Genomic DNA, 25,717 nt, shown 5'->3' on the forward strand with positions numbered 1-25,717 from the left:
TAAATAATTTCAAAACTTTTCCCAGCTTTAATGTGACCTATAACCTGTACAATTCAATTGAAAAACAAACAAATCTGTTAGGGGGGAAAACATAAAAAAAAGTATAATAAGCTGGTTGCATAAGTGTGCACACCTTTAAACTAATACTTTGTTGAAGGGTAATTCTGCCCCAAATCACCAGATTTAGAAAAATGTTCGCCACTGACCATCTCAGATTTGCTTCATACTTTCTGGAAATGTTGTCAGTGTGCCCAATAAATAGTGTACAAAATTTTAGGCTTGTACCTTCATTAGTTTCTGAGATATAGGGGCTTAAAAAAGGGGGCGTGGCCCCAATTTCACTGTTGAAACACGTGCTACAGAAAACGAACCTAACTTCCATAAGTCATTACTTTTAAATTATTCATGCAAGATACATGAAATTTTCAAGGATTGTTCTTCAATGCCAGACGCCTTTAAATACTAAAATAGAAAGTTCACAGTTCAATATTTGCCAAGTTATGGCTTGCTGAAAATCATAAAAAATGTCTTCTATCGTGCTTTGGAGCAACTTTGACGCCCCATATCTCCACATTAAAGTAAACCAGATCTTTCAAATTTTCTTATTTATTACTCATGTTATAGTACTCTTTAGGCAACTAGGTATGTGTTCAAAAGAATTCAAACTTTCTGATTTATTAGGCTTAAAAAAAAAAACATTTTGCACCTATAATTCAAATGCATATTACAAACGTATGACAAGGTCTACCATAAAAACAATTATACCACTGGAAAGAGCTTGTTTTGATTAGCAAATGCACAAAATATAAAGTTGGTATCCTAAACCAAAATATAAATATTAAGGTATCAAGTACGGCATGTTTTACGATAGACGGAAATGCTGTTTTAAGGCATATAATCTACTTGGATGCATCAAAACTGAAAAACCACAAAATTCATGAGGATTTTTATCACTATCCCTTAGAAATACATATTTGAGCTTCCATTTGCCAGCCAGATACATCCCCAGCTGAAAAAGGTCATTTACTTCAGTGACGAATCAGCAGCCCAATACAAAAACTATAAAAATTTCACAAATCTAATAAAGCATGCAGGCAATTTTGGACTTTTGGCAAAATGGCATTTCTTTGCCACTTCTCATGGTAAATCACCCTGTGATGGTATTGGAGGCACTGTAAAGCGGTCAGCAGCTCGAGCTAGCTTACAGGCAGTCATGAGTGGTCACATACTAACCCCATCTGATCTGTTTTTGTGGGCAGAAAAACATATCAAGAACATCCATTTCATCTGGGTTGGTACAGGGGAAGTTATGGAGAGTGGTAAAGCCTTGGAGACAAGATTTTCAAGGTCAGCTACTATTCCTGGAACAAGAGACAACCACTCATTCGTTCCAATCATGTCCAACCAGCTGCAGGTCAGCAGGGTGTCAGGTGGTCCTAGCTTCATTGTGGATATGAGTGGGAATCGGCCACAAGTAATGCATAAAACCCCTGTTAAATCAGCAGTCTCTCTGGCAGATACAATTCCTGGTAAATATGTTGTATATGTTTGTATGACAGACAGTGGTGGATAGACAACATTCATGCATTATCAGAGGAGGAACAAGATGTACAAGTAACATTTATGTATCCTCATGGTCCCTTCTCAGACTTGCAGCTAGCCCAGGAGAGAGGATAACTGTTGGGTCCCTCTGGTGCATGCCATGAAATTCATTGATGCCCCACTTACATCAACTGGCAGGAAGTATAAACTTCCATCTGATGTGGAAAAGCAAATCTGTTTAAGATCTTCAAATAAAGTATTTTTAAAGGTTGTTATTTTTCCTACACTGTAGGTTTGTAACTGTATTGTAATATGCCTTAAAACAGCATTTCCGTCTATAGTAAAACATGCCATACTTGATACCTTAATATTTATATTTTGGTTTAGGGTACCAACTTCATATTTTGTGCATTTGCTAATCAAAACAAGCTCTTTCCAGTGGTATAATTGTTTTTATGGTAGACCTTGTCATACATTTGGAATATGCATTTGAATTTTAGGTGCAACATTTTTTAAGCCTAGTAAATCAGAAAGTTTGAATTCTTTTGAACACATACCTAGTTGCCTAAAGAGTACTATGACATAAGTAATAAATAAGAAATTTTGAAAGATCTGGTGTGCTTTAATGTGGAGATATGGGGGGGGGGGTGTCAAAGTTGCTCCAAAGCACGACAGAAGACTTTTTTTATGATTTTTAGCAAGCCATAACTTGGCAAATATTGAACTGTGAACTTTCTATTTTAGTATTTAAAGGCGTCTGGCATTGAAGAACATCTCATTCTCATCTCATTATCTCTAGCTGCTTTATCCTGTTCTACAGGGTCGCAGGCAAGCTGGAGCCTATCCCAGCTGACTATGGGCGAAAGGCGGGGTACACCCTGGACAAGTCGCCAGGTCATCACAGGGCTGACACATAGAGACAAACAACCATTCACACTCACATTCACACCTACGGTCAATTTAGAGTCACCAGTTAACCTAACCTGCATGTCTTTGGACTGTGGGGGAAACCGGAGCACCTGGAGGAAACCCACGCGGACACGGGGAGAACATGCAAACTCCGCACAGAAAGGCCCTCGCTGGCCACAGGGCTCGAACCCGGACCTTCTTGCTGTGAGGTGACAGCGCTAACCACTACACCACCATGCCGCCCCGTATTGAAGAATAATCCTTGAAAAATTCATGTATCTTGCATGAATACTTTAAAAGTAATGACTTATGGAAGTTAGGTCTGTTTTCTGTAGCACACGTTTTAACAGTGAAATTGGGGCCACGCCCCTTTTTTAAAGCCCCTATATCTCAGAAACTAATGAAGGTACAAGCCTAAAATTTTGTACACTATTTATTGGGCACACTGACAATATTTCCAGAAAAGTATGAAGCAAATCTGAGATGGTCAGTGGCAAAGCCTCTGGTGATTTCACATGGATTGACCCTGAAGCACCTTTTGATTTAATTATAGGATTCAGTCTTTTTGGGTCGGAGTCTATCAGCCTGCCACATCTAGACTTGGGAATATTTGCCCACTCTTCCTTGCAAAAGTGCTCGAAATCTGTCAGATTGCGAGGGCATCTCTTGTGCACAGCCCTCTTCAGGTCACTCCACAGACTTTCAATTGGATTTAGGTCTGGACTCTGGCTGGGCCATTCCAAAACTTTAATTTTTTTTCTGGTGAAGCCATTCTTTTGTTGATTTCAGTGAATGCTTGGGGTCACTGTTGTGCTGAAAGATGAAATTCCTCTTCATCTTCATCTTTCTAGCAGACACCTGAAGGTTTTGGGCCAATATTGACTGGAATTTAGAACTGTTCATAATTCCCTCCAGTTTGACTAAAGCCGCTGTTCCAGCTGAAGAAAAACAACCCCAAAACATGATGCTGCCACCACCATGCTTCACTGTGGGTATGGTGTTCTTTTGGTGATGCACAGTGCACAAAACATACCTTTTGGTATTGTGGCCAAAAAGTTCAACCTTGGTTTCATCAGACCATAACACATTTTCCCATATGGTTTTGGGAGAGTTGATGTATTTTATTTATTTATTTATTTTTCAAAATTTAGCCGGACCTGGATGTTTTCCTTTGTAAGAAAAGGCTTCCATCTTGCGACCCTATCCCATAGTCCAGACATATGGAGAATACGGGAGATTGTTGTCACATGTAGCACACAACCAGTACTTGCCAGAAATTCCTGCAGCTCCTTCAGTGTTGCTGTAGGCCTCTCGGCAGCCTCCGTGAGCAGTTTTCATTTTGTCTTTTCATCAATTTTGGAGGGACATCCAGTTCTCGGTAATGTCACTGTTGTCCCATATTTTCTCCACTTCTTGATGACGGTCTTCACTGTGCTCCATGGTATAGCTAATGCCCTGGAAATGTTTTTGTACCCTTCTCCTGACTGATACCTTTCAACAATGAGATCCCTTTGATGCTTTGTAAGCTCTCTGTGAACCCTGGCTTTTGCTGGAGGATGTAACTGAGTAAATGTCTGAACTTTATTTGGGGTTAATCAGAGTCATTTTAATAGATGGCAGGTGTGAACCCAAAAAGACTGAATGCTGTAATTAAATCAAAAGGTGCTTCAACAAAGTATTAGTTTAAGGGTGTGCACACTTATGCAACCAGCTTATTGTACGTTTTTTATTTTTTATGTTTTCTCCCCTAACAGATTTGTTTGTTTTTCAATTGAATTGTACATGTTATAGGTTACATTAAAGGTGGGAAAAGTTTTGAAATTATTTATTGTGGTCTCTTTTTTTTTTTTACATCAGAAAAACCTATAATTGGGGGCGTCGTGGCTCAGGTGGATAAGGCGCCATACCATAAATCCGGGGACCCGGGTTGGATTCCGGCCCAAGGTCATTTCCCGATCCCTCCCCGTCTCTCTCTCCTGCTCATTTCCTGTCTCTACACTGTCCTATCCAATAATAAAGGTGAAAAAAGCCACAAAAAATATCTTTAAAAAAGAAAAACCTACAATTTTAGCAGGGTGTGTATACTTTTTATATCCACTGTATGTATTTCTTTTCCTGTTAATCATGCCATCATTTTTGATAGTTAATGTTAATTTTATCTTTATTTGGCCAATAAGCATGAAGTTCTTTATCTACATGTAACCAATCATGAAACACTAGCCCTGTGCAGTGAACTATTTAATTGCATGTAATAATTTGGTCATTGGAGTTCTTATCCCTGGTCTCAGCCATATTACTTTGGCTTCAAATGTCAACCATTTATACAAAATTGTCGTGTTGAATCTGGAACCTGCAAGAAAAGTATTGCACACACAAACCTATGACAATTAAGAAGGAGTCGTGTTCGTCTATTCATTCTATTCATCTGTTGCTACCAATTATGAGGAAGCCATGACCTGATGGTTAGAGAAGCAGTTTTGGGACCAAAAGGTCTTTGGTTCGATTCCCTTGACCAGCAAGAATGGCTGAAGTGCCCTTGAGCAAGGCACCTGCTCCCCAGGCTGCTCTAGGTATGTTGTACGTCACTTTGGATAAGAACGTCTGCTAAATACCATTAACGTAATGTGTCTGAAAAGTCAGGAACCAATGAAAGTAAAACTACATACCTAGTTTTAATATCAAATCAGCTCTACATCTTCAGCATTTTTCTCAGCCGCTATATCATGTTTTTGCTGATTTTATGCAACATATTCCCATTGGTTCCTGACTTTTTGGACACCCTTTATATTAATTCCTATCCTTTTATCACACATTATTGGAAAACGTAACAATAAAAATAGATATATCAATAAAGCTCAGGGGTGGGGTTCCCAAAAGTCTCTTCACGCTAACAGCATCTTAACTAGGACTAGGAGAGAGAGCATTTATTGTGCTGTTCGTGCTATCATTTAACAATGATCTTTGTGCTGCGATGCTTTTGGGAAACGTTAGGCCAGTTCTATCTCACTACAGCATCTCAATGAGTCCACTAAGAATGTTAAAACTTTGATGCGGAACATTTTTCTTCAATTAAATGAAAACAAATCGGATCTCATTCTCCTTGGCCCATCCAAATCTACTAATATTTTTTAAAATTAACTTCGAGAAGTCTATACTTGAGTCAAAATGTAGAAACCAAACCATGGGTGAAGAATCTTGGTGTTTTATTCAATTACAACCTCAGATATTAATCAGCAAATCAGCTTTCTAAAAATAAGTATTTTCTTTTATTTCATCTCATTTAGTTGTTGTGTTTTGGCATCAGTTAGGCTTCTGTCAGTCAATTGTAAGATTACTCAATGGCACCATAAAAAGAGACTACATCACCCTGGTTTTGCAGTCCTTCCACTTACCATTACAGCATCCAGTTTAAGGTTTTACTATTTTTTTTTCCCCTCAAATGCTCTATCTCCCCCTACAACTCTGAGTTATTGTGCTATTGCTCATACATCTTTGAAGTCTTCTCGCTAGGGGATATGACACGGGTGTGTTTTCTCACCTGTGTGCTGTGCAAGCTCACATCCGGAGTGATGGGTACACCTGTTCTGAAGTTCTCAAACCCATCCTTGTCGATCACAAGCAGCATGAGTGAAGTGCCGCCCTTCTTGATCAGTGCCACCACCTCCTCAAAATGCTCATGCTCAACATTCTGCCCATTCACTTTGATAATCACATCCCCCTTCCGCAGCCCTGCTCTCTCTCCAGCATGCCCAGCTTCCACCTAGCAGAGAAAAACAGGATGTCAATCTGCATCAGCATTTACAGCATTTGATCAGTGATTCTTCGGAGAAATCTAATTTGGTGTGATTGTGATATGACTAAGCTTTTAATGTATGTGAAATGAAACAGTGCATTAACATTATGGATAAAATGTTCCAAAAACAGAGGAGAACCTGGCCAACGTAGACCCTACACTCATTCTGGCTGCTCGCCAGCTTGAAGCCGAATCCTGTGTCCTCTCTGTGAAGGGTACACAGTCGAGGATGCTGCAGGTTGTTGGATGGTAGAGTTTTCGTGGGGAAACGCTCTCTTTGTGGAATGTATTCTTCATAAAACATTAGTGGGGAAAGCCCCAGCTGTAAATGGCATAACCAGGAAATTAATGCCTTTAATCAACAAACATTACAACACAGAGAGAGAAATCATAGCTATTCCACATACTGTACTGTATCTGTTAGATTTCAGCTTCAAGGTAAAGAATTTCCCTGAACAACTTCCATATTAATCTTTATAATAAACACGTGATCTTCACTGGCATTCGATATTTAATCCCATCTCATTATCTGTAGCCGCTTTATCCTGTTCTACAGGGTCGCAGGCAAGCTGGAGCCTATCCCAGCTGCCTACGGGCGAAAGGCAGGGTACACCCTGGACAAGTCGCCAGGTCATCACAGGGCTGACACATAGACACAGACAACCATTCACACTCACATTCACACCTACGGTCAATTTAGAGTCACCAGTTAACCTAACCTGCATGTCTTTGGACTGTGGGGGAACCCGGAGCACCTGGAGGAAACCCACGCGGACACGGGGAGAACATGCAAACTCCGCACAGAAAGGCCCTTGCTGGCCACGGGGCTCGAACCCGGACCTTCTTGCTGTGAGGCGACAGCGCTAACCACTACACCACCGTGCCGCCCCCTATATTTAATCTGTTATGAAATTTTCTATTTGCCTTTTTTTTTTTTAGTTGAGACCTTTTTCATTGTTTGTTGGTCTACTTCCACTGTGGTTAATGGTTTCCTACATTTCCTACAATGCCGTTCAATAATTGTAAAAGTGGGATTTAGCCCTTGCTTCATCTCTACCTAAAGACTGTGATGAAGCAGCGCTTTAATCTGTCCAACTCTCTCACCTCCTCATCTGTGCACTCAGCTAAAATGGATAACTGAAATCCAGCATTTGCAGTCTCCATCACTTCTACAGTGGATTTCTCATTAACGTGATATTAAACAATCACTGGAAAATGGTGAGTGAGAAAACAAGCCTTGGTTTTCACTGTGATGTTAGTGTAACATATAACTGTTTACTTCTCATGGGAAAAAGGAACAACATGCAAAAAAAAAAAAAAATCATACCAGAATTAATAAGCACCTCATACATACACTATATAGCCTGTACATAAGTTTCCAGATTCAGTCTCCCTTTGCTGGTATAATAACCTCCACTCTTCTGGGAAGGCTTTCCACTAGATTTTGAAGCTTGGCTGTGGGGATTTATGGTATGAAGTCAGGCACTAATGTTGGGTGAGGAGGCTGGGGTTCCAGTTCATCCCAAAGGTGTTCAGTGGGGTTGCGGTCAGGGTTCTGTGCAGGACACTCGAGTTCTTCCACAACAACCTTAACAAACCATGTCTTCACAGAGCTTGCTTTGTACACAGGGGCATTCTGAGGCTGGAGCAGGTTTGGCCTCTTAGTTCCAGTGAAGTGAAATTGTAATGCTACAGAATACAAAGACAATTGTGTCTTCAAACCTTGTGGCAGCACCACAACAGTTTAAGGAAAGCCCACATTTGGGCATTGTTGTCGTCAGGTGTCCACATACTTTTGGCCATAGAGTGTGTTTTTTTAATATATATGGTGGCACGGTGGTGTAGTGGTTAGCACTGTCACCTCACAGCAAGAAGGTCCGGGTTCGAGCCCCGTGGCCGGCGAGGGCCTTTCTGTGTGGAGTTTGCATGTTCTCCCCGTGTCCGCGTGGGTTTCCTCCGGGTGCTCCGGTTTTCCCCACAGTCCAAAGACATGCAGGTTAGGTTAACTGGTGACTCTAAATTGACCGTAGGTGTGAATGTGAATGGTTGTCTGTGTCTATGTGTCAGCCCTGTGATGACCTGGCGACTTGTCCAGGGTGTACCCCGCCTTTCGCCCGTAGTCAGCTGGGATAGGCTCCAGCTTGCCTGCGACCCTGTAGATCAGCATAAAGCGGCTAGAGATAATGAGATTTTTATATATGTATATATATATATATATATATATATATAAAAAATGTGTTTCAATTTGGAGTTTTGCTTTAGACACATTTGTAATTATTAGCCCTAGTTTACATATCTCTCCAAGTTTAATTTCCAAAGCAACATAGTCAAAAAGATCAGCAAGATCACAGGAAGAGAGCAGAATATTAATGTCTTACTAGACCACTATTCTTTGTATAGCATTGAATTTAGCCCCAAAACATGCACTACTCCACCCTTGTCTGTGAATGTATTTGCATGTGTGAATGGAAGTGTGCACACACCTTTGTGTGGAAGTCTCTGCCCTGAATAGAGATGGTAGTAAGTGTAACCTGCTGACCGCTTTGCCGTATTCTGCTGACTATGTCCTCATGCTCGGAGTTCTCCACCTGCTCTCCATTGACCGCCAGGAGTAGATCCCCATCCTCCATCCCTGCTGCCTCAGCTGGGCTGCACGGGTCAATCTCTCGCAGCAGGTGAGCTGAAGGAAGCCAAAACACATAACACACACTTCATCACTATGAGAGTTGATTCACAATGAAACATAGTGCATTCCCACCTCACATACAGTGTTCCCAGGACAGGTTCTGAATCTACTGTAACCCTGAGAAGGACAAAGCTATTACTGGAGATGAATAGATGGATTTATTTGTATGAAAGGGTACAACCCGCCTCTCGCCCATAGTCAGCTGGGATAGGCTCCAGCTTGCCTGTGACCCCGTAGAACAGGATAAGCAGCTACAGATAATGGATGGATATATATATGGATGGATGGATGGATGGATGGATGGATGGAAAGGGTACAATGGTGGGCAGCATGGTGGTGCAGTGATTAGCACTGTCACCTCATAGCCAGAAGGTTCTGGGTTTGAACATTACACCTGATGGGGGCCTTTTTTACAGAGTTTGTGTGTTCTCCCCGTGCCTGTGTGGGTTTCCTCTGGGTGTTCTGGTTTCCTCCCACAGTCCAAAGACATGCAGATTAGGTCAACTGGTTACTCTAAATTGCCCATAGATGTGACTGTGAGTGTGAATGATTGCTCATCTCTGTGACAGATTGGCGACCTGCCCAGGGTGTACGCCACCTCTTGCCTGAAGTCAGCTGGGATTGGCTCCAGCTTTCCCAGCAACCTTGAAGGATAAGTGGTGAAATGAAATCCTCATTTCATTTGAATTTGTCTAAATTTGTTCATGGGTTTAGGATCTTTTTCTTTTTTTTTTTTTACAGTAAAGTAAATAATATAAGAAAAGCAAATGAGATTAAAGGGCAGTCTTTAGAGAAAGATTATAGGTTTCTTTGGACAATTAAAAACTGTTGTTAAAACTGTACTAAATTAATTTGCAACTGATTTGGTTTCAGGCAGCACGGTGGTGTAGTGGTTAGCGCTGTCGCCTCACAGCAAGAAGGTCCGGGTTCGAGCCCCATGGCCAGTGAGGGCCTTTCTGTGCGGAGTTTGCATGTTCTCCCCATGTCCACGTGGGTTTCCTCCGGGTGCTCCGGTTTCCCCCACAGTTCAAAGACATGCAGGTTAGGTTAACTGGTGACTCTAAATTGACCGTAGGTGTGAGTGTGAATGGTTGTCTGTGTCTATGTGTCAGCCCTGTGATGACCTGGTGACTTGTCCAGAGTGTACCCCGCCTGTCGCCTGTAGTCAGCTGGGATAGGCTCCAGCTTGCCTGCGACCCTGTAGAACAGGATAAAGCGGCTGGAGATAATGAGATGAGATGATTTGGTTTCTAGGTGGGAAAAAGAAAAATATTTGAATTGTAATCTTTGAGAAATTAGATACTTGGGACCTTTAAAATCAAAAGCTACAGAGTAAACCAGAACGTCAAGGATGTAGTAACTCATCTGGCCTGCCATCAAAACAACCATGACTACCAAAACATCAAACAGAACTGAAATGTGACAGTGTGAGAGAGGACCAATCTCCATGACTAATTGTTTACAATAGGAAAATCAACAAAGGACTACATTTTATTCGCCAAAGGAAGAGCTACCCAAAAAAATCAATCAGAAATGAATTCACATGATAAATGAGAGAAGAGAGACAATTCTAGTCAGAAGAACAGTGGCACGGTGGTGTAGTGGTTAGCACTGTCAACTAACAGCAAGAAGATTCTGGGTTTGAGCTCAGCGGCTGATGGGGGCCTTTCTGTGTAGAGTTTGCATGTGCTCCCCATGTCTACGTGGGTTTCCTCCAGGTGCTCTGGTTTCCCCCACAATTCAAAGACATGCAGTTACGTTAACATGAGGCAGCTCTGGGCTGAAGTGCCCAAGAGTGGCGGCGCGCATGTACGCTGCGGCTTTGCTCTCCTATGACAAACTAAATTTCGTTGTACATTTGTGCAGTGACAATATTATGTGACAGTGACAGTATTCTATTCTTCTATAAGAAATGCTAAATTGATCTAATTACTAATTTCTTAGCAAAAAAATTACAATCAAATGACCAAGTTTGGCCCCGGTCACACCGCCCGAACTTTGCTGGAGCGTTCCTTGAATGGTAGGGAGGGGGGGCCGAATTTCGACAACGCTCGTCACCGCACACAAAATGGGAAAAAAAATCGAAAACACGGGCGTTGGCTTAGCGGTGCACTGCTGAAGCCGGCGTTGCTTTAGCGTTGGTTTAGCGGTAGCGAGCGGTAGTATAGCGGCGTTCTGCGCATGCGGGCTTTGGCTCGGCGGGGGTATAAAGTTGGTTTAGCACCAATCATAGCAAGTCTCTCAGCATCCATGGTGATACAGTTTTACTGTAACTTTGAGCAAATTCGATATAGATGAGGTCTGAACTCAACGGCAGCTCGATTCCAAATGAGCTCCTGGTCCATTTCTCCCCGTATTTATAGCCAAATTCTGGTCCCGCTCCGACACCTCTATACCAACGCCAAACCAAAGTTCATCGCTGCCATGGATAGCTGCTTCAACGCCCGACACCGTTCCAGCAACCCTGTGTCCGCTCGTAAAACGCTTACAACCGCTCCACCGAAGTTTGTGCAACGTTTAATCGCCGCCCGGGCAACGCTGGCGAAGCAGCGGTGGTCCAGCGTTCAAGATTTCTGCGTTGGCCTAGCGGACCCAAGCGTCCACGAACTTGCATCTAGCGGTGCCAAACTTTGACTGGGCGTTGGTGGAGCGGGGGTGAACTTTGCCGGGGCGGAAAATTGTCCCCTCCTCACCGCTCGCAATATTTTGTGCAGCTCAAAACTTTCGGAGTGGTAGGAGGGCCCCTCAAGAAACATCAGCGGTGGCCGAGCGTATACAGCGTTGCTTTAACGGGGGCCAACTTTTGTTAAACGGTGGTGAACGGTTACAAACGGTGATGAATTTTTTTCACCGCTCCAGGAACGCTCCAGCAAAGTTCGGGCGGTGTGACCGGGGCCTTTTGTGCAGAAGGTCTAGTTCTTTCAAATAAAACAATCAGAACTGAAATCCATTGAGAACTGAGGGAGGAGACATGATTTAACTGAAAATAAACAAATTGTTTACAACAGGAAAATCAACAAACAAACATCCAAGTTTTGTTCCTTGAGGGAAGATCTACCCAAAACATCGATCAGAACTGAAATCTGGTGAGAACTGCGAGAGGAGATACAATTCTAATGAGAAGGCCCAAAATTCGTGAAGTTGACCTAATTAGCAGTTCATTAGCACAAATTTGACAATACAATGACCAAGTGTTGTGCAGAAGGACTAGTTCTTTCAAATGAAACAATCAGAACTGAAATCCATTGAGAACTGAGGGAGGAGATACGATTTTCCTGAAAAACAAAGTTGTAAAAAATTGTTTACAACAAGAAAATCAACAAGCAAACGACCAAGTTTTGTTCCTCAAGGGAAGATCGACCCAAAACATTGATCAGAACTGGAATTGGATGAGAAATGAAAGAAGAGATAAAATTCTAGTGAGAGGCCTGGAAAATTCATTAATTTGGCCTAATTACTAACTTGTTAGCAAAAACAATTGACAAAATAATGACTAAATTCTGTGTGGAGTGATGAGTTCTTTCAAACAAAGCAATCAGAACAGAAATCCATGGAGAATTGATGGAGGAAATACGATTTATTAAATTGTGGACGACGGACACCACACTATGGCAATAGCTCATCGGCCTTATGGCCAGGTGAGCTAAAAAAGTATGGATTCTTCATGTAACAGTAACTGAATAAAACTAAACAGTATTCATTTTCACTTGTACTAAGGTTAACTAACTAACTAACTAACTAACTAACTAACTAACTAACTAACTAACTAACTAACTAACTAACTAACTAACTAACTCATCCTGATCATGGTCACAGTGTATTAGAAGCTGTCCTTCTAATAATCCGTCCTTCTGTCTTTGTATGCTTCTCTGGAACTAAGGGGCCTGGTCCAAACATGTTCCAGCATGACAATGTCCTTGTTCGTTCAAAACTGTATATAAATAAGAATTAAGATTAAATAAAAGCAAAATTAAGTTGTCATTTGTGATACTTGTGTAAGAATGCTTGTGCATACTGCAAGCCTCACCAATTTGTCCTGTAGTCAGCTTCTCTTGTCGTAAAAAGAACCCATAGCCTTGTGGTCCCTGGGTAAGGTGTAGGGTTTTTGGCCTGAAAGGCAGGTTATGCGTACTGGCAAAAGCAGGAAGGATGGACAATCTTCGGCGCGTATAGCTCTTTTCACTTCTGCTGTCTATCACCAAAATGGTCACATATTCGTCACACTTTTTAAACTGACAAGACAGAAAAAAACCCAGCAGAAGTTAGAAAGAACAGCAGCAATAGGTAAAAATCTTGATTAATACCATGCCAACCAACCATTTTCATCAGTGCAGAATGTGTAAGTTTTGAGACCATGACACCATTAATCCAGAGCAGATGATCTCCTGCCTGAACTCCTGCCCTTTCTGCTGGACCCTCACTCACTGGGCTGAGAGAATACTTTCCTCTCTCACCTGCACACACATAAAAGGCATACTTAATCTATACACTCTCAGGCAGATCAGCTCTGTATATGTGGGTTTTAAGACTGATCTCTGTCATTATTCATTCTTTCTACTGCACATGTACAAATAAATGACAATACCCTCAATGGGAATGATGCTGAGTCCCAGGCCAACGCCGGGCTCTCTGTTGATGTGGCACAAACGAGGACGTGCACAACCTTCACCTCGATGAGCTCTGGTCAGAGCCATGAAGTCTATTCCTTCACACGCAGCTGTTTCATACTCCACAGCGCTCAAGACCAACAGACACAGCTGTAGCCCAGATGCTTGCACCTTCAGCACCGCCTTAAAAAGGACACAACCAGAACTGAATTTAGCAAAACAGTACACAAATGAATCCCATTTGAATTATCCTTGCATTGTTCCCGTTTCTGTTATTCCACATGCACACAGAGAAAGCTAAAGTACTAAACTGTCCTTGTCTTTTGTACCTTTAGCATCTTTCATCTGAGAACAATGTATTTATACACAGTGTACCTTTAAAGGACAAAATCCACCCTGAATTATTAACATATATGATCTTCGATGCCACGTAATAGTTAGTCTCATCTCATTATCTCTAGCCGCTTTATCCTTCTACAGGGTCGCAGGCAAGCTGGAGCCTGTCCCAGCTGACTACGGGCGAAAGGCGGGGTACACCCTGGACAAGTCGCCAGGTCATCACAGGGCTGACACATAGACACAGACAACCATTCACACTCACATTCACACCTACGCTCAATTTAGAGTCACCAGTTAACCTAACCTGCATGTCTTTGGACTGTGGGGGAAACCGGAGCACCCCCACGCAGACACGGGGAGAACATGCAAACTCCACACAGAAAGGCCCTCGCCGGCCACGGGGCTCGAACCCGGACCTTCTTGCTGTGAGGCGACAGCGCTAACCACTACACCACCGTGCCGCCCGCAATAGTTAGTTTGTACTGAAATTGTAGCGTTTTTTTAAATTATTTAGTTTAAACTTATTTCATTAAACATGTTGATCTATTTTCACCCTAGTTAGCAGTTACCTATATTACCCACAATGCCATTTGACTACCCGTTCATAATGGTGCTAGTAGGAATGGGTTACTTGCGCTAAGGCCTATGACATATTTTTGTTGTGAAATAGTGTGAATCTCACATCTCTGGTAGCATTGCTTATAACTGGCAGTAGCTACACTGCTGTCTGGAACTCTGACAATTTCTGTGTTCATTACTTCTTTCATAGATTTGTTATTAATATATGTTATTGAACATGCTGAAAAAGTGCGAGTCAGATAAGAAGCCCTTGTTCTTTTGTATTTAGTTTTAACAAGAAAACGTAACTGCTAGCCCTAATGTTTGAGATTGTTGACATTTTTTCCTATGAAATACCACTATAACTGCGCTAGCAGTGTTCTCTTGGGAGTATCAAAAATACACATCAACCAACAAATTAGCATCAGAAACACTAAACACATCACAAACATTTCACTGTAAACATACACCAATCAGCCATAACATTAACACCACCTGCCTAATATTGTGTAGGTCCCCTTGTGCCCCCAAAACAGCTCTGATCCATTAAGGTATGGACCTCACAAGACCTCTGAAGGTGTGCTGTGGTACTGTATCTGGCACCTAGACATTAGCAGCAGATCCTTTCAGTTCTGTGAGTTGCGAAATGGGGCCTGCATGGATTGGACTTGCTTGTCCAGCACATACCACAGATGCTGAATTGGATTGAGATCTGGGAAATTTGGAGGCCAAATCAACACCTTGAACTCTGGGTCATGTTCCACAAACCATTCCTGAACAATTTTTACAGTGTGGCAGGGTACATTACCCTGCTGAAAGAAGCCACTGCCATTAGGGAATCCTGTTGCCATGAAGGCATGTACTTGATCTGCAACAATCTTTAGGTAGGTGGTACATATCAAAATAATATCCACATGAATTCCAGGACACAAGGTTTCCAAGCAAAACATTGTCCAGCGGATGTAGAGTGGACCAATCAGAGCCCTCTTGTCTGCGACGCTGTCTGCAAGGCTTCTGCGGTGGTCACAATTTTTGGGAGGTGCGCGCAGAATGTCTGCGAAGGTGGGGGGGCTACGCAGACGCTATCTGCGGCGCCGTCTGCGAGGACTGGGTTGTCAGCATAAATTGGCCTTAACTCTTGTTCCCCACACACATCAATGAGCCTTGGGCACCCATGACCTTGTTGTCGATTCACTGGTTGTTCCTCCTACATTTGGTAGGTACTAACCACTGCATACCAGGAACACCCCAAAAGACCTACCATTATGGAGATGCTCAGACCCAGTCATTTTGCCATCACAATTTGGCCCTTGTCAAAGAAGCTCATGTCTTTATGCTTGGCCATTTTTCTTACAAATCAACTTCAGGAACTGACTGCGTGTTTGCTGCCTAATATATCCCACCCTCTGACAGGTGCCACTGTAATGAGAATCAACGTTAATCATTTCAACTTTCAGTGGTTTAGTGTTATGGCTGATCGGTGTATTTAATGTGTTTCAGGGAGAACTTTTCCATTAAATGCACACTATAATCTCATCTCATCTCTAGCCACTTTATCCTGTTCTACAGGGTCGCAGGCAAGCTGGAGCCTATCCCAGCTGACTACGGGCGAAAGGCGGGGTACACCCTGGACAAGTCGCCAGGTCATCACAGGGCTGACACATAGACACAGACAACCATTCACACTCACATTCACACCTACGGTCAATTTAGAGTCACCAGTTAACCTAACCTGCATGTCTTTGGACTGTGGGGGAAACCGGAGCACCCGGAGGAAACCCACGCGGACACGGGGAGAACATGCAAACTCCGCACAGAAAGGCCTTCTTGCTGTGAGGTGACAGCGCTAACCACTACACCACCATGCCGCCCTGTACACTATGATTTTACAGATTAATTATTTTATATAGTTTCAAAGCTATACATTCATACACCTTTTTTCATCAATGGCACATACTAAGAGTGTATGTTGCAAATCATTATTCATTATTTAATTATGATTATTAATTGTATATGAGTGATTCCACGCTTATGGGTACTGAAATGGGAACATGAACTTATTCACCTAAAACCATTTCTTTTTTTACCATCAGGTCACAAAACATGTAATCTTTAATGAATGATATGTTAAAAGATAACTTTAATTTTCTGAGATGTAATCAAAACATATTTATATGCCAAAGTCAAGCCTATGAGTTCCAAAATTATGTCTGTTACATTACTTCTGTTACGATTGTCCATCTCGCGTCTGTTACAAATTAATTACAATCTAGCTATATACCATGTTAATCTTATTGAAAGAATGTGTATGTTTATTCTACTACACATGTTTATTAATTATATTTGCTAAAACATCACCTTCCTATGTTTCAAAAAGTAATTCTACATTGTTAAAATTGAGAATCTATATGTCCACAACACTTCTGTTACGTTCTGACTTTGGCATATAAATATGTTTTTATTACATCTCAGAAAATTAAAGTTATCTTTTAACATATCATTCATTAAAGATTACATGTTTTGTGACCTGATGGTAAAAAAAAAGAAATGGTTTTAGGTGAATTTTTAAAAATAAGTTCATGTCCCCATTTCAGTACCCATAAGCGTGGAATCACTCATATGTTATTAATTTCTCTCCTAGTACAAAAATAATCTCTTTATCTTGGAGAAACTAGGATACAGTGTAGGATGAACTAAAGAGGAAATGTAGGCTAGTTCTCAAGCAACAACCCATCTTTCAGCTCTTTACCTTGGAATATTCTTGGTTGTCCACAAAGTCTTCATTGATCTCTAGAATGTGGTCTCCATCTCTTAGGCCACTGCGCTCTGCTGCACTCCATGGGGCAACTTGCTGCACAACATGGCCCCTGCAGCCACTCTCTTTCCGCAGATGGAAGCCAAAACCTTGGCCTTCCTCTCGCATCAGCAGGCATAACCGAGGACACAAGTCTGGCTCTGAGGACAGATTAATTTATAGCAGATTTGTTTATTCATAGGTACGGTTGTATTATACATTATACATTTTTATTTCAGATCTTGCTGTCATATTGCTTTCTGTGTCCTCTACCTGGGTCGTCTGAGATCATCAATGCTGGATTGTCAATCCCTTCTTTTGGGTTAAAAGTGAACTTCCTTAAAAATTAAAACATGTCATGAATACAAATAAGGTTGATCTATAATCATTACAACAATGAGCAGTCATTAATTCATCATGTATTAGTTATTCTGCACAAGATTTCTTTCCTGATGGTGAAACTTACTGTGGCATGTCTGTTGTATCTCCTGGTTCTATAAAATAAATAAATAAATAAAATGTGAACATCCCTGAAACTCAATCCATGCAAGACTTTGTACTGTCTATCCTTAGTCTAAAATTAGTTTTGCCCACTGAGGTGGCTGTGGTTCAACATTAACTTGAAAGTACCTTCATTATTTTGGTTACTGCAACCTCAAATAAATGTAAAATAATAACTTGAAGAAACATAAAAATGTATAGTACCAGTCAAAAGTTTGGATACACTTTCTAATTCAGTGTTTTTTCTTTATTTTTATGAATTAAAAAAGACACTTCAGGTCTTAAAGTAATGATGGATGTTGTTTCTCTGAGTTGAGCAGCTCTTGACATATAACCCTGATTCCAAAAAAGTTGGGACAAAGAACAAATTGTAAATAAAAACGGAATGCAATAATTTACAAATCTCAAAAACTGATATTGTATTCACAGTAGAACATAGACAACATATCAAATGTCGAAAATGAGACATTTTGAAATTTCATGCCAAATATTGGCTCATTTGAAATTTCATGACAGCAACACATCTCAAAAAAGTTGGGACAGGGGCAATAAGAGGCTGGAAAAGTTAAAGGTACAAAAAAGGAACAGCTGGAGGACCAAATTGCAACTCATTAGGTCAACTGGCAATAGGTCATTAACATGACTGGGTATAAAAAGAGCATCTTGGAGTGGCAGCGGCTCTCAGAAGTAAAGATGGGAAGAGGATCACCAATCCCCCGAATTCTGCGCCGACAAATAGTGGAGCAATATCAGAAAGGAGTTCGACAGTGTAAAATTGCAAAGAGTTTGAACATATCATCTACAGTGCATAATATCATCAAAAGATTCAGAGAATCTGGAAGAATCTCTGTGCGTAAGGCTCAAGGCCGGAAAACCATACTGGGTGCCCGTGATCTTCGGGCCCTTAGATGGCACTGCATCACATACAGGCATGCTTCTGTATTGGAAATCACAAAATGGGCTCAGGAATATTTTCAGAGAACATCATTTGTGAACACAATTCACCGCGCCATCCACCGTTGCCAACAAAAACTCTATAGTTCAAAGAAGAAGCCGTATCTAAACATGATCCAGAAGCGCAGACGTCTTCTCTGGGCCAAGGCTCATTTAAAATGGACTGTGGCAAAGTGGAAAAGTGTTCTGTGGTCAGACGAATCAAAATTTGAAGTTCTTTATGGAAATCAGGGACGCCGTGTCATTCGGACTAAAGAGGAGAAGGACGACCCAAGTTGTTATCAGCGCTCAGTTCAGAAGCCTGCATCTCTGATGATATGGGGTTGCATTAGTGCGTGTGGCATGGGCAGCTTACACATCTGGAAAGACACCATCAATGCTGAAAGGTATATCCAGGTTCTAGAGCAACATATGCTCCCATCCAGATGACGTCTCTTTCAGGGAAGACCTTGCATTTTCCAACATGACAATGCCAAACCACATACTGCATCGATTATAGCATCATGGCTGCATAGAAGAAGGGTCCGGGTACTGAACTGGCCAGCCTGCAGTCCAGATCTTTCACCCATAGAAAACATTTGGTGCATCATAAAATGGAAGATCCAACAAAAAATACCTAAGACAGTTGAGCAACTAGAATCCTACAGTACATTAGACAAGAATGGGTTAACATTCCTATCCCTAAACTTGAGCAACTTGTCTCCTCAGTCCCCAGACGGTTACAGACTGTTGTAAAGAGAAAAGGGGATGTCTCACAGAGGTAAACATGGCCTTGTCCCAACTTTTTTGAGATGTGTTGTTGTCATGAAATTTAAAATCACCTAATTTTTCTCTTTAAATGATACATTTTCTCAGTTTAAACATTTGATATGTCATCTATGTTCTATTCTGAATAAAATATGGAATTTGGAAACTTCCACATCATTGCATTCCGTTTTTATTTACAATTTGTACTTCGTCCCAACTTTTTTGGAATTGGGGTTGTAATATGGATTACTACAGTCGTGGAATATAGGGCTATTTACTGTATTTTTATTATTTACTTTTTATTGTTTGATCTCAAATGCATCAAGAAGGCAAGAAATTACACTAATTAACTTTTGATGAGGCACCTGTTAATTGAAAAGCATTCCAGGTGACTACCTCATGAAGCTGGTTAAGATAATGCCAATAGTGTGCAAAGTGTCAAGGTAAACGCTGAGTACTTTGAAGAATCAAAAATATCAAACATTAACACTTTTTTTTGTTCACCACATTAATTCCATATATGTTCTTTCATAGTTTTGATGTCTTAAGTATTGTTTTACAATGTAGAAACGAGGAGGTGTGTCCAAATGTTTGACTTCTACTGTATAAGCTATTGCTAAATCAATATTTTAATAATGTAGCTGTGGCAGCGGGGGCGTGGTCAAGCATTGGTCTGTGAATGGAGGGTGGAGTCAGGGAACGTAAGTGGCAGAATCACTGCACCTGACGGGAATTAACCTGTGTTTGTGTGTCTTCCCCAGTAACCACGCCCTATAAGAGGAGAGGGAGAGCAGAGGAAGGGAGCTCTCTCGACCAGAACACGTGTGTGTTGTGTGTGAGGTTAAAGCTGAAAAGCTAAAATAAAAGGGTATTAGCAAACTCAGTTCTGGCCTGCCGTGCTTCTGTGCTCCACCCACCTTAACTATTTCTACAGTGGTGCTGAAACCCGGGACGGAGTACAGAAAAGAACAGCCCCATGGGGTTTGGTGGACTCCAGCTGTAATCAGACCTCAATCCATCAAAGCCTGGTGCAAGACGAGGCATTGGGGAGAGCACAATTGGTGAAGTTGTGTGTGCATGGGAATGTTCACAACTACCCTTTAGTGTTGGTCCACATTCTGTTTCGTGGGGAGAAATTTAGAGTACAGGTGGAGGTTAATCCTCGCCCTACCCACTCGATAATTTTGGGGACTGATTGGCTGGGATTTACGGAATTAATGGCACATTTAGTGAAGAGTGGGACCTGCCATAATTCAGCAGGGGGGAGGTCCCAGTGTGGCATTGGTGGGAACAGCTGTCACAGAGCCGTCTATGTCATCTCCGCATCAGAGTGAGGAGCAGCAGGCTCCTCCTCCTTCTCTCGGGGAATCCCTTGAGGATTTCCTGTTAGAGCAGTCGCAAGACGAAACTCTGCGGCATGCGGTTGACCAAGTGAGAGTAATCGATGGTCAAATGCTCCAGCCAAACGCCACCCCGTCCTTCCCCTATTTCTCCATTATTAAGGATAGATTATATCGAGTGACGCAGGACACTCAGACTAAGGAACCGATAACACAGCTTTTGATCCCAAAGAGCCACCGGGAATTTCTCTTCCAGGCGGTTCACTTTAATCCCATGGACGGACACTTGGGGCAGGATAAGACACTAGCCTGAATAATGGCCCAGTTCTATTGGCCAGGGATTCGCGGCGATGTCCGTAGGTGGTGTACGGCGTGCCGTAAATGCCAGTTAGTAAATCTCACGGCCATTCCAAAAGCGCCTTTGTGCCCTCTGCCATTAATAGAGACCCTGTTCGAAAGAATTGGGATGGATCTCGTCGGGCCATTAGATCAGTCAACACGAGGATATCGCTTTATTTTAGTTCTGGTGGACTATGCAACATGATATTCGGAAGCAGTGCCTCTTCGCAATATCTCAGCACGTAGTATTGCAGAAGCACTCTTCCACGTCATCTCCCGAGTCAGAATCCCCAAAGAGATTCTGACTGATCAAGGCACTACGTTTATGTCACTCACACTGCGCGAACTGTATGGGTTACTGGGAATTAAGCCTATCTGCACCAGCGTTTATCACCCACAAATGGATGGCTTAGTCGAATGGTTCAATTGCACCCTCAAGAACATAATTCGAAAATTTGTAAGCGAGGACGCACGCAACTGGGATAAATGGCTTGAGCGAGCCCCTGTTATTCGCAGTGCGAGAGGTCCCACAAGCCTCCACGGGGTTCTCCCCATTCGAATTATTATACGGGTGCAAGCTGCGTGGCATTCTAGATGTGCTGTGTGAAAATTGGGAGGAGGGACCTTCAACAAGCAAAAATGAAATTCAATACGTTATTGACCTATGCGCCAAATTCCACACACTCGTGCACCTAACCCAGGGGAATTTGCAGCAGGCCCAAGAATGTCAAGTCCGTCTGTACGACAGGGGCATGCACCTTAGGGAATTCACACCGGGAGATAAAGTACTAGTGGTGTTGCCCACGTCGAGCTCCAAATTGATTGCCAGGTGGCAAAGACCCTTTGAGGTCACATGGCGAGTCAGGGACGTCGACTATGAAGTGAGGCGAACGGACAGGGGTGGGATGTTACAGATTTACCACCTCAATCTGTTAAAACTTTGGAACGAGGAGGTCCCCGTGGCATTGGTGTCGGGGGTTCCAGAGAAGGCAGAGCTGGGGCCAGAGGTTCAAAAGGGAAAATTGACATCGCCCACCGCTCCGGTTCCCTGTGGAGACCACCTCTCCCCGACCCAACTCACGGAGGTCGCCCAGTTGCAGACAGAATTTTCTGACGTCTTCTCGCCCCTGCCCGGCCGCACCCACCTCATAGAACACCACATTGAGACACCCCCGGGGGTAGTAGTGCGCAGCCATCCTTACAGACTGGCCGAACACAAGAAAAAGGTGGTTCAGGAAGAACTTGAGGCCATGCTCGAAATGGGCATCGTCAAGGAGTCCCACAGTGACTGGAGCAGCCTGGTGGTCTTGGTTCCCAAGGCCGATGGGTCAGTCCAGTTCTGTGTGGACTATAGAAAAAGTCAACGTGGTGTCTAAATTTGATGCGTACCCAATGCCTCATATTGACGAGTTGCTTGATCGACTAGGCACAGCTGGTTTTTATTCGACACTGGATTTGACAAAGGGATATTGGCAGATCCCCTTGACTCTGCTATCCCAAGAGAAAATGGCCTTTTCCACACCGTTTGGCTTACACCAGCTCGTCACACTTCCTTTTGGGCTGTTTGGGGCGCCTGCTACGTTCCAGTGGCTTATGGATAGGGTCCTCTGCCCTCACACCACCTATGCGGCCGCATACCTGGACGACATCATTATTTATAGTAATGACTGGCCGCGGCACCTAGAACACCTAAGGGCCATCCTTAGGTCACTGAGGCAAGCGGGTCTCACAGCCAACCCGAAGAAGTGTGCGATTGGGCGGGTGGAAGTACGGTATCTGGGCTTCCACTTGGGCAATGGGCAGGTGTGTCCCCAAATCAATAAGACAGCAGCGATTGCAGCCTGCCTGAGGCCCAAGACCAAAAAGGGGGTGAGAAAGTTCCTGGGGCTGGCTGGCTACTATAGTAGGTTTATACCTAGTTATTCGGACGTCACCAGCCCGCTGACTGATCTCACTAAAACAGGGGCACCAGATCCAGTCTAGTGGACGGAGCAATGCCAGTGGGCTTTCTCTAAGGTAAAGGCTGCACTGTGTGGGGGGCCACTGTTACACTCCCCTGACTTTTTTCTCCCCTTTGTTTTGCAGACGGATGTGTCAGACAGAGGGCTGGGGGCTGTTCTGTCCCATGAGGTGGAGGGGGAGGACCGTCCAGTGCTGTATATCAGCTGGAAGCTGTTGGTGCGCGAGGGCAGGTACAGCACCATAGAAAAGGAATGCCTTGCCATCAAGTTGGCGGTACTCACCCTCCGCTACTACCTGCTGGGGTGCCCTTTCACCCTCTGGTCGGACCACGCACCCCTGCAGTGGCTCCACTGCATGAAGGATGCCAACACGCGGATCACCCGTTGGTATCTGGCATTCCAGCCGTTTAAGTTCGAGGTGGTCCACAGGCCGGGGGTGCAGATGGTCGTGGCGGGGGTCAGCTGCAGGCCGGACGGCTCCCCGGCCTGAGTCAGGCGGTGGGGGTATGTGGCAGCGGGGGCGTGGTCAAGCATTGGTCTGTGAATGGAGGGCGGAGTCAGGGAAGGTAAGTGGCATAATCACTGCACCTGACGGGAATTAATCTGTTTGTATGTCTTCCCCAGTGGCACGCCCTATAAGAGGAGAGGGAGAGCAGAGGAAGGGAGCTCTCTCGACCAGAACACATGTGTGTTGTGTGTTACTGTGTGAGGTTAAAGCTGAAAAGCTAAAATAAAAGGGGATTGGCAAACTCAGGTCTAGCCTGCCGTGCTTCTGTGCTCCACCCACCTTAACTATTTCTACAGTAGCATTACTGAAAACAAGGATGAAAATACATATTCAGTATTTATTAAATACATAGACTGTGCAAACATTATTTAGGCACATTTCTTCTCTCCTTCTGTTATGTTTTATCATGTTGTAACCTCTGAGGAGGAGGTGTAATGTCAGGATTTCTTTGCCAAGGAACTCAGGATCTAAGTTCAGATCTTTCATACAGTATACGCTGACAGCTCAGGCTGTCCATTGAGGAACCTGTGATTACTCTTCTCCATGTTTGATCATATCAATCTTAGCTTAGTTGTTCACCAAAAATTGAACCAAATCCCCATGTTAATACATTATTTGTTTAAGTAAATAAAAACAACAACAAATCTATAGGTAGATATGACAATTTTGGTCACATCAGTCCTTTATCTTGGACATCTGTGTTTAAAACATATCTCCTCATAAACATCCATCCATCCATTATCTGTAGCCGCTTATCCTGTTCTACAGGGTTTCAGGCAAGCTGGAGCCTATCCCAGCTGACTATGGGCGAGAGGCGGGGTACACCCTGGACAAGTCGCCAGATCATCACAGGGCTGATACAGAGACAAACAACCATTCACACTCACATTCACACCTACGGTCAATTTAGAGCCACCAATTACCCTAACCTGCATGTCTTTGGACTGTGGGGGAAACCGGAGCACCTGGAGGAAACCCACACAGACACGGGGAGAACATGCAAACTCCACACAAAGGCCCTCACCGGCCACTGGGCTTGAACCCAGAACCTTCTTGCTGTGAGGCGACAGTGCTAAACACTACACCACCTCATAAACTTATTTTTCTTAAAAAATAAATAAAAATTATTTTTTACTCAGAACCAAATATCTCAGTTATGATGAGATATACAGAATGTACTCTGTATTTAGAAGCTTAACAGAGAAAAGTTTCTAAAAATGTTGAGAATCATTGCCTGTAATTGCATAGATTTTAAACAGCACAAAAACATGAAAATAATTTTTATAATAGCATATGGTAATTTCTTGATTAAATTATAAAGTATACCTTAATAATTTATACTCTAAAGGTCTATCAGAAAACTGTGTTCACAATGAAACACTAACATCATTCAAAGATTAGATTTGGTTTTATAAAGTGTATATATATTTAATTAGATGAACTCTCATTTTACATAAATATTGGTGTCTATCAATATACATTTTTTGTCAGAAGTATTACGTGTATCGTGAATCACTCACAAAATCATTGTCGAGTGTGTAGGATTTTAAAAGAACTTCTTTTCTCTTCAACAATAAAATGATCAAATCAAATTGGAATGGAAGAGAATAAACTTATTCTGGTTACAGTTACCTGTGGTGTATCTCATTGTGTTGCTCGCTTGTGTCCTGGCTGGACTGCAGGCAGTGAAAAGGTTCAAGGTGCACACCTGAAGCATGAAGGCTGTTCAGTCGACTGAACTCCTCCTTTCTTCTCCACAATAACTCACTCGAGTTTAATATTTAAGCTGAGGTTTATGAGACAATATTAAAGCCAGAGTCAGTCATCAATCGACCCCAGTGTTTTTATGAGATAAATATTGTCGAGAATCACATCTAATTAAATCAAAGTAGAATATTTGAATTATTTTAATGAACAGGATCAATAAAGAATAAATAAAATAGACACCTATGACTGCATTATTTAAAAAAAGAATCAGATTGAGGAGTATTTCTTAGACATTTTGCTTATTTATTTTTGTTGTTTGAAGGGATTAGCATTTACACTAAATACCAAAATACATCAATTTCTTTTTGAAATGTAGTTAAAGGCACATGATTGGGTCTAGCATTTTCCAAACCCATATAATGGTACCTGCTA

The 25,717-nt window shown here is 42.5% G+C and overlaps 1 protein-coding gene across 2 annotated transcripts in view; it reads right to left on the bottom strand.

The window, feature by feature from the left end:
• Window positions 1–25,363, bottom strand: part of nherf4a (NHERF family PDZ scaffold protein 4a) — a 28,803-nt gene extending 3,440 nt beyond the window's left edge. Inside the window, exons 1-10 of one of the 2 annotated variants that reach the window (XM_060943867.1) lie at window positions 25,211–25,363; window positions 17,695–17,722; window positions 17,502–17,566; window positions 17,184–17,389; window positions 13,516–13,720; window positions 13,248–13,384; window positions 12,958–13,162; window positions 8,728–8,924; window positions 6,384–6,566; window positions 5,990–6,211 (exon numbers count right to left, since the gene is read on the bottom strand). In XM_060943867.1, coding sequence (XP_060799850.1) covers window positions 5,990–6,211; window positions 6,384–6,566; window positions 8,728–8,924; window positions 12,958–13,162; window positions 13,248–13,384; window positions 13,516–13,720; window positions 17,184–17,389; window positions 17,502–17,566; window positions 17,695–17,722; window positions 25,211–25,295 — 1,533 coding nt within the window. In that variant the 5' untranslated portion in view covers window positions 25,296–25,363. Of the gene's footprint in view, window positions 1–5,989; window positions 6,212–6,383; window positions 6,567–8,727; window positions 8,925–12,957; window positions 13,163–13,247; window positions 13,385–13,515; window positions 13,721–17,183; window positions 17,390–17,501; window positions 17,567–17,694; window positions 17,723–25,210 lie in introns of those variants that run through there. The other variant, XM_060943868.1, reaches the window with a different exon arrangement.
• Between the last annotated feature and the right edge of the window lie 354 nt (window positions 25,364–25,717).

This window comes from Neoarius graeffei, chromosome 17, assembly GCF_027579695.1.
Source record: "Neoarius graeffei isolate fNeoGra1 chromosome 17, fNeoGra1.pri, whole genome shotgun sequence".
Taxonomy (NCBI): domain Eukaryota; kingdom Metazoa; phylum Chordata; class Actinopteri; order Siluriformes; family Ariidae; genus Neoarius; species Neoarius graeffei.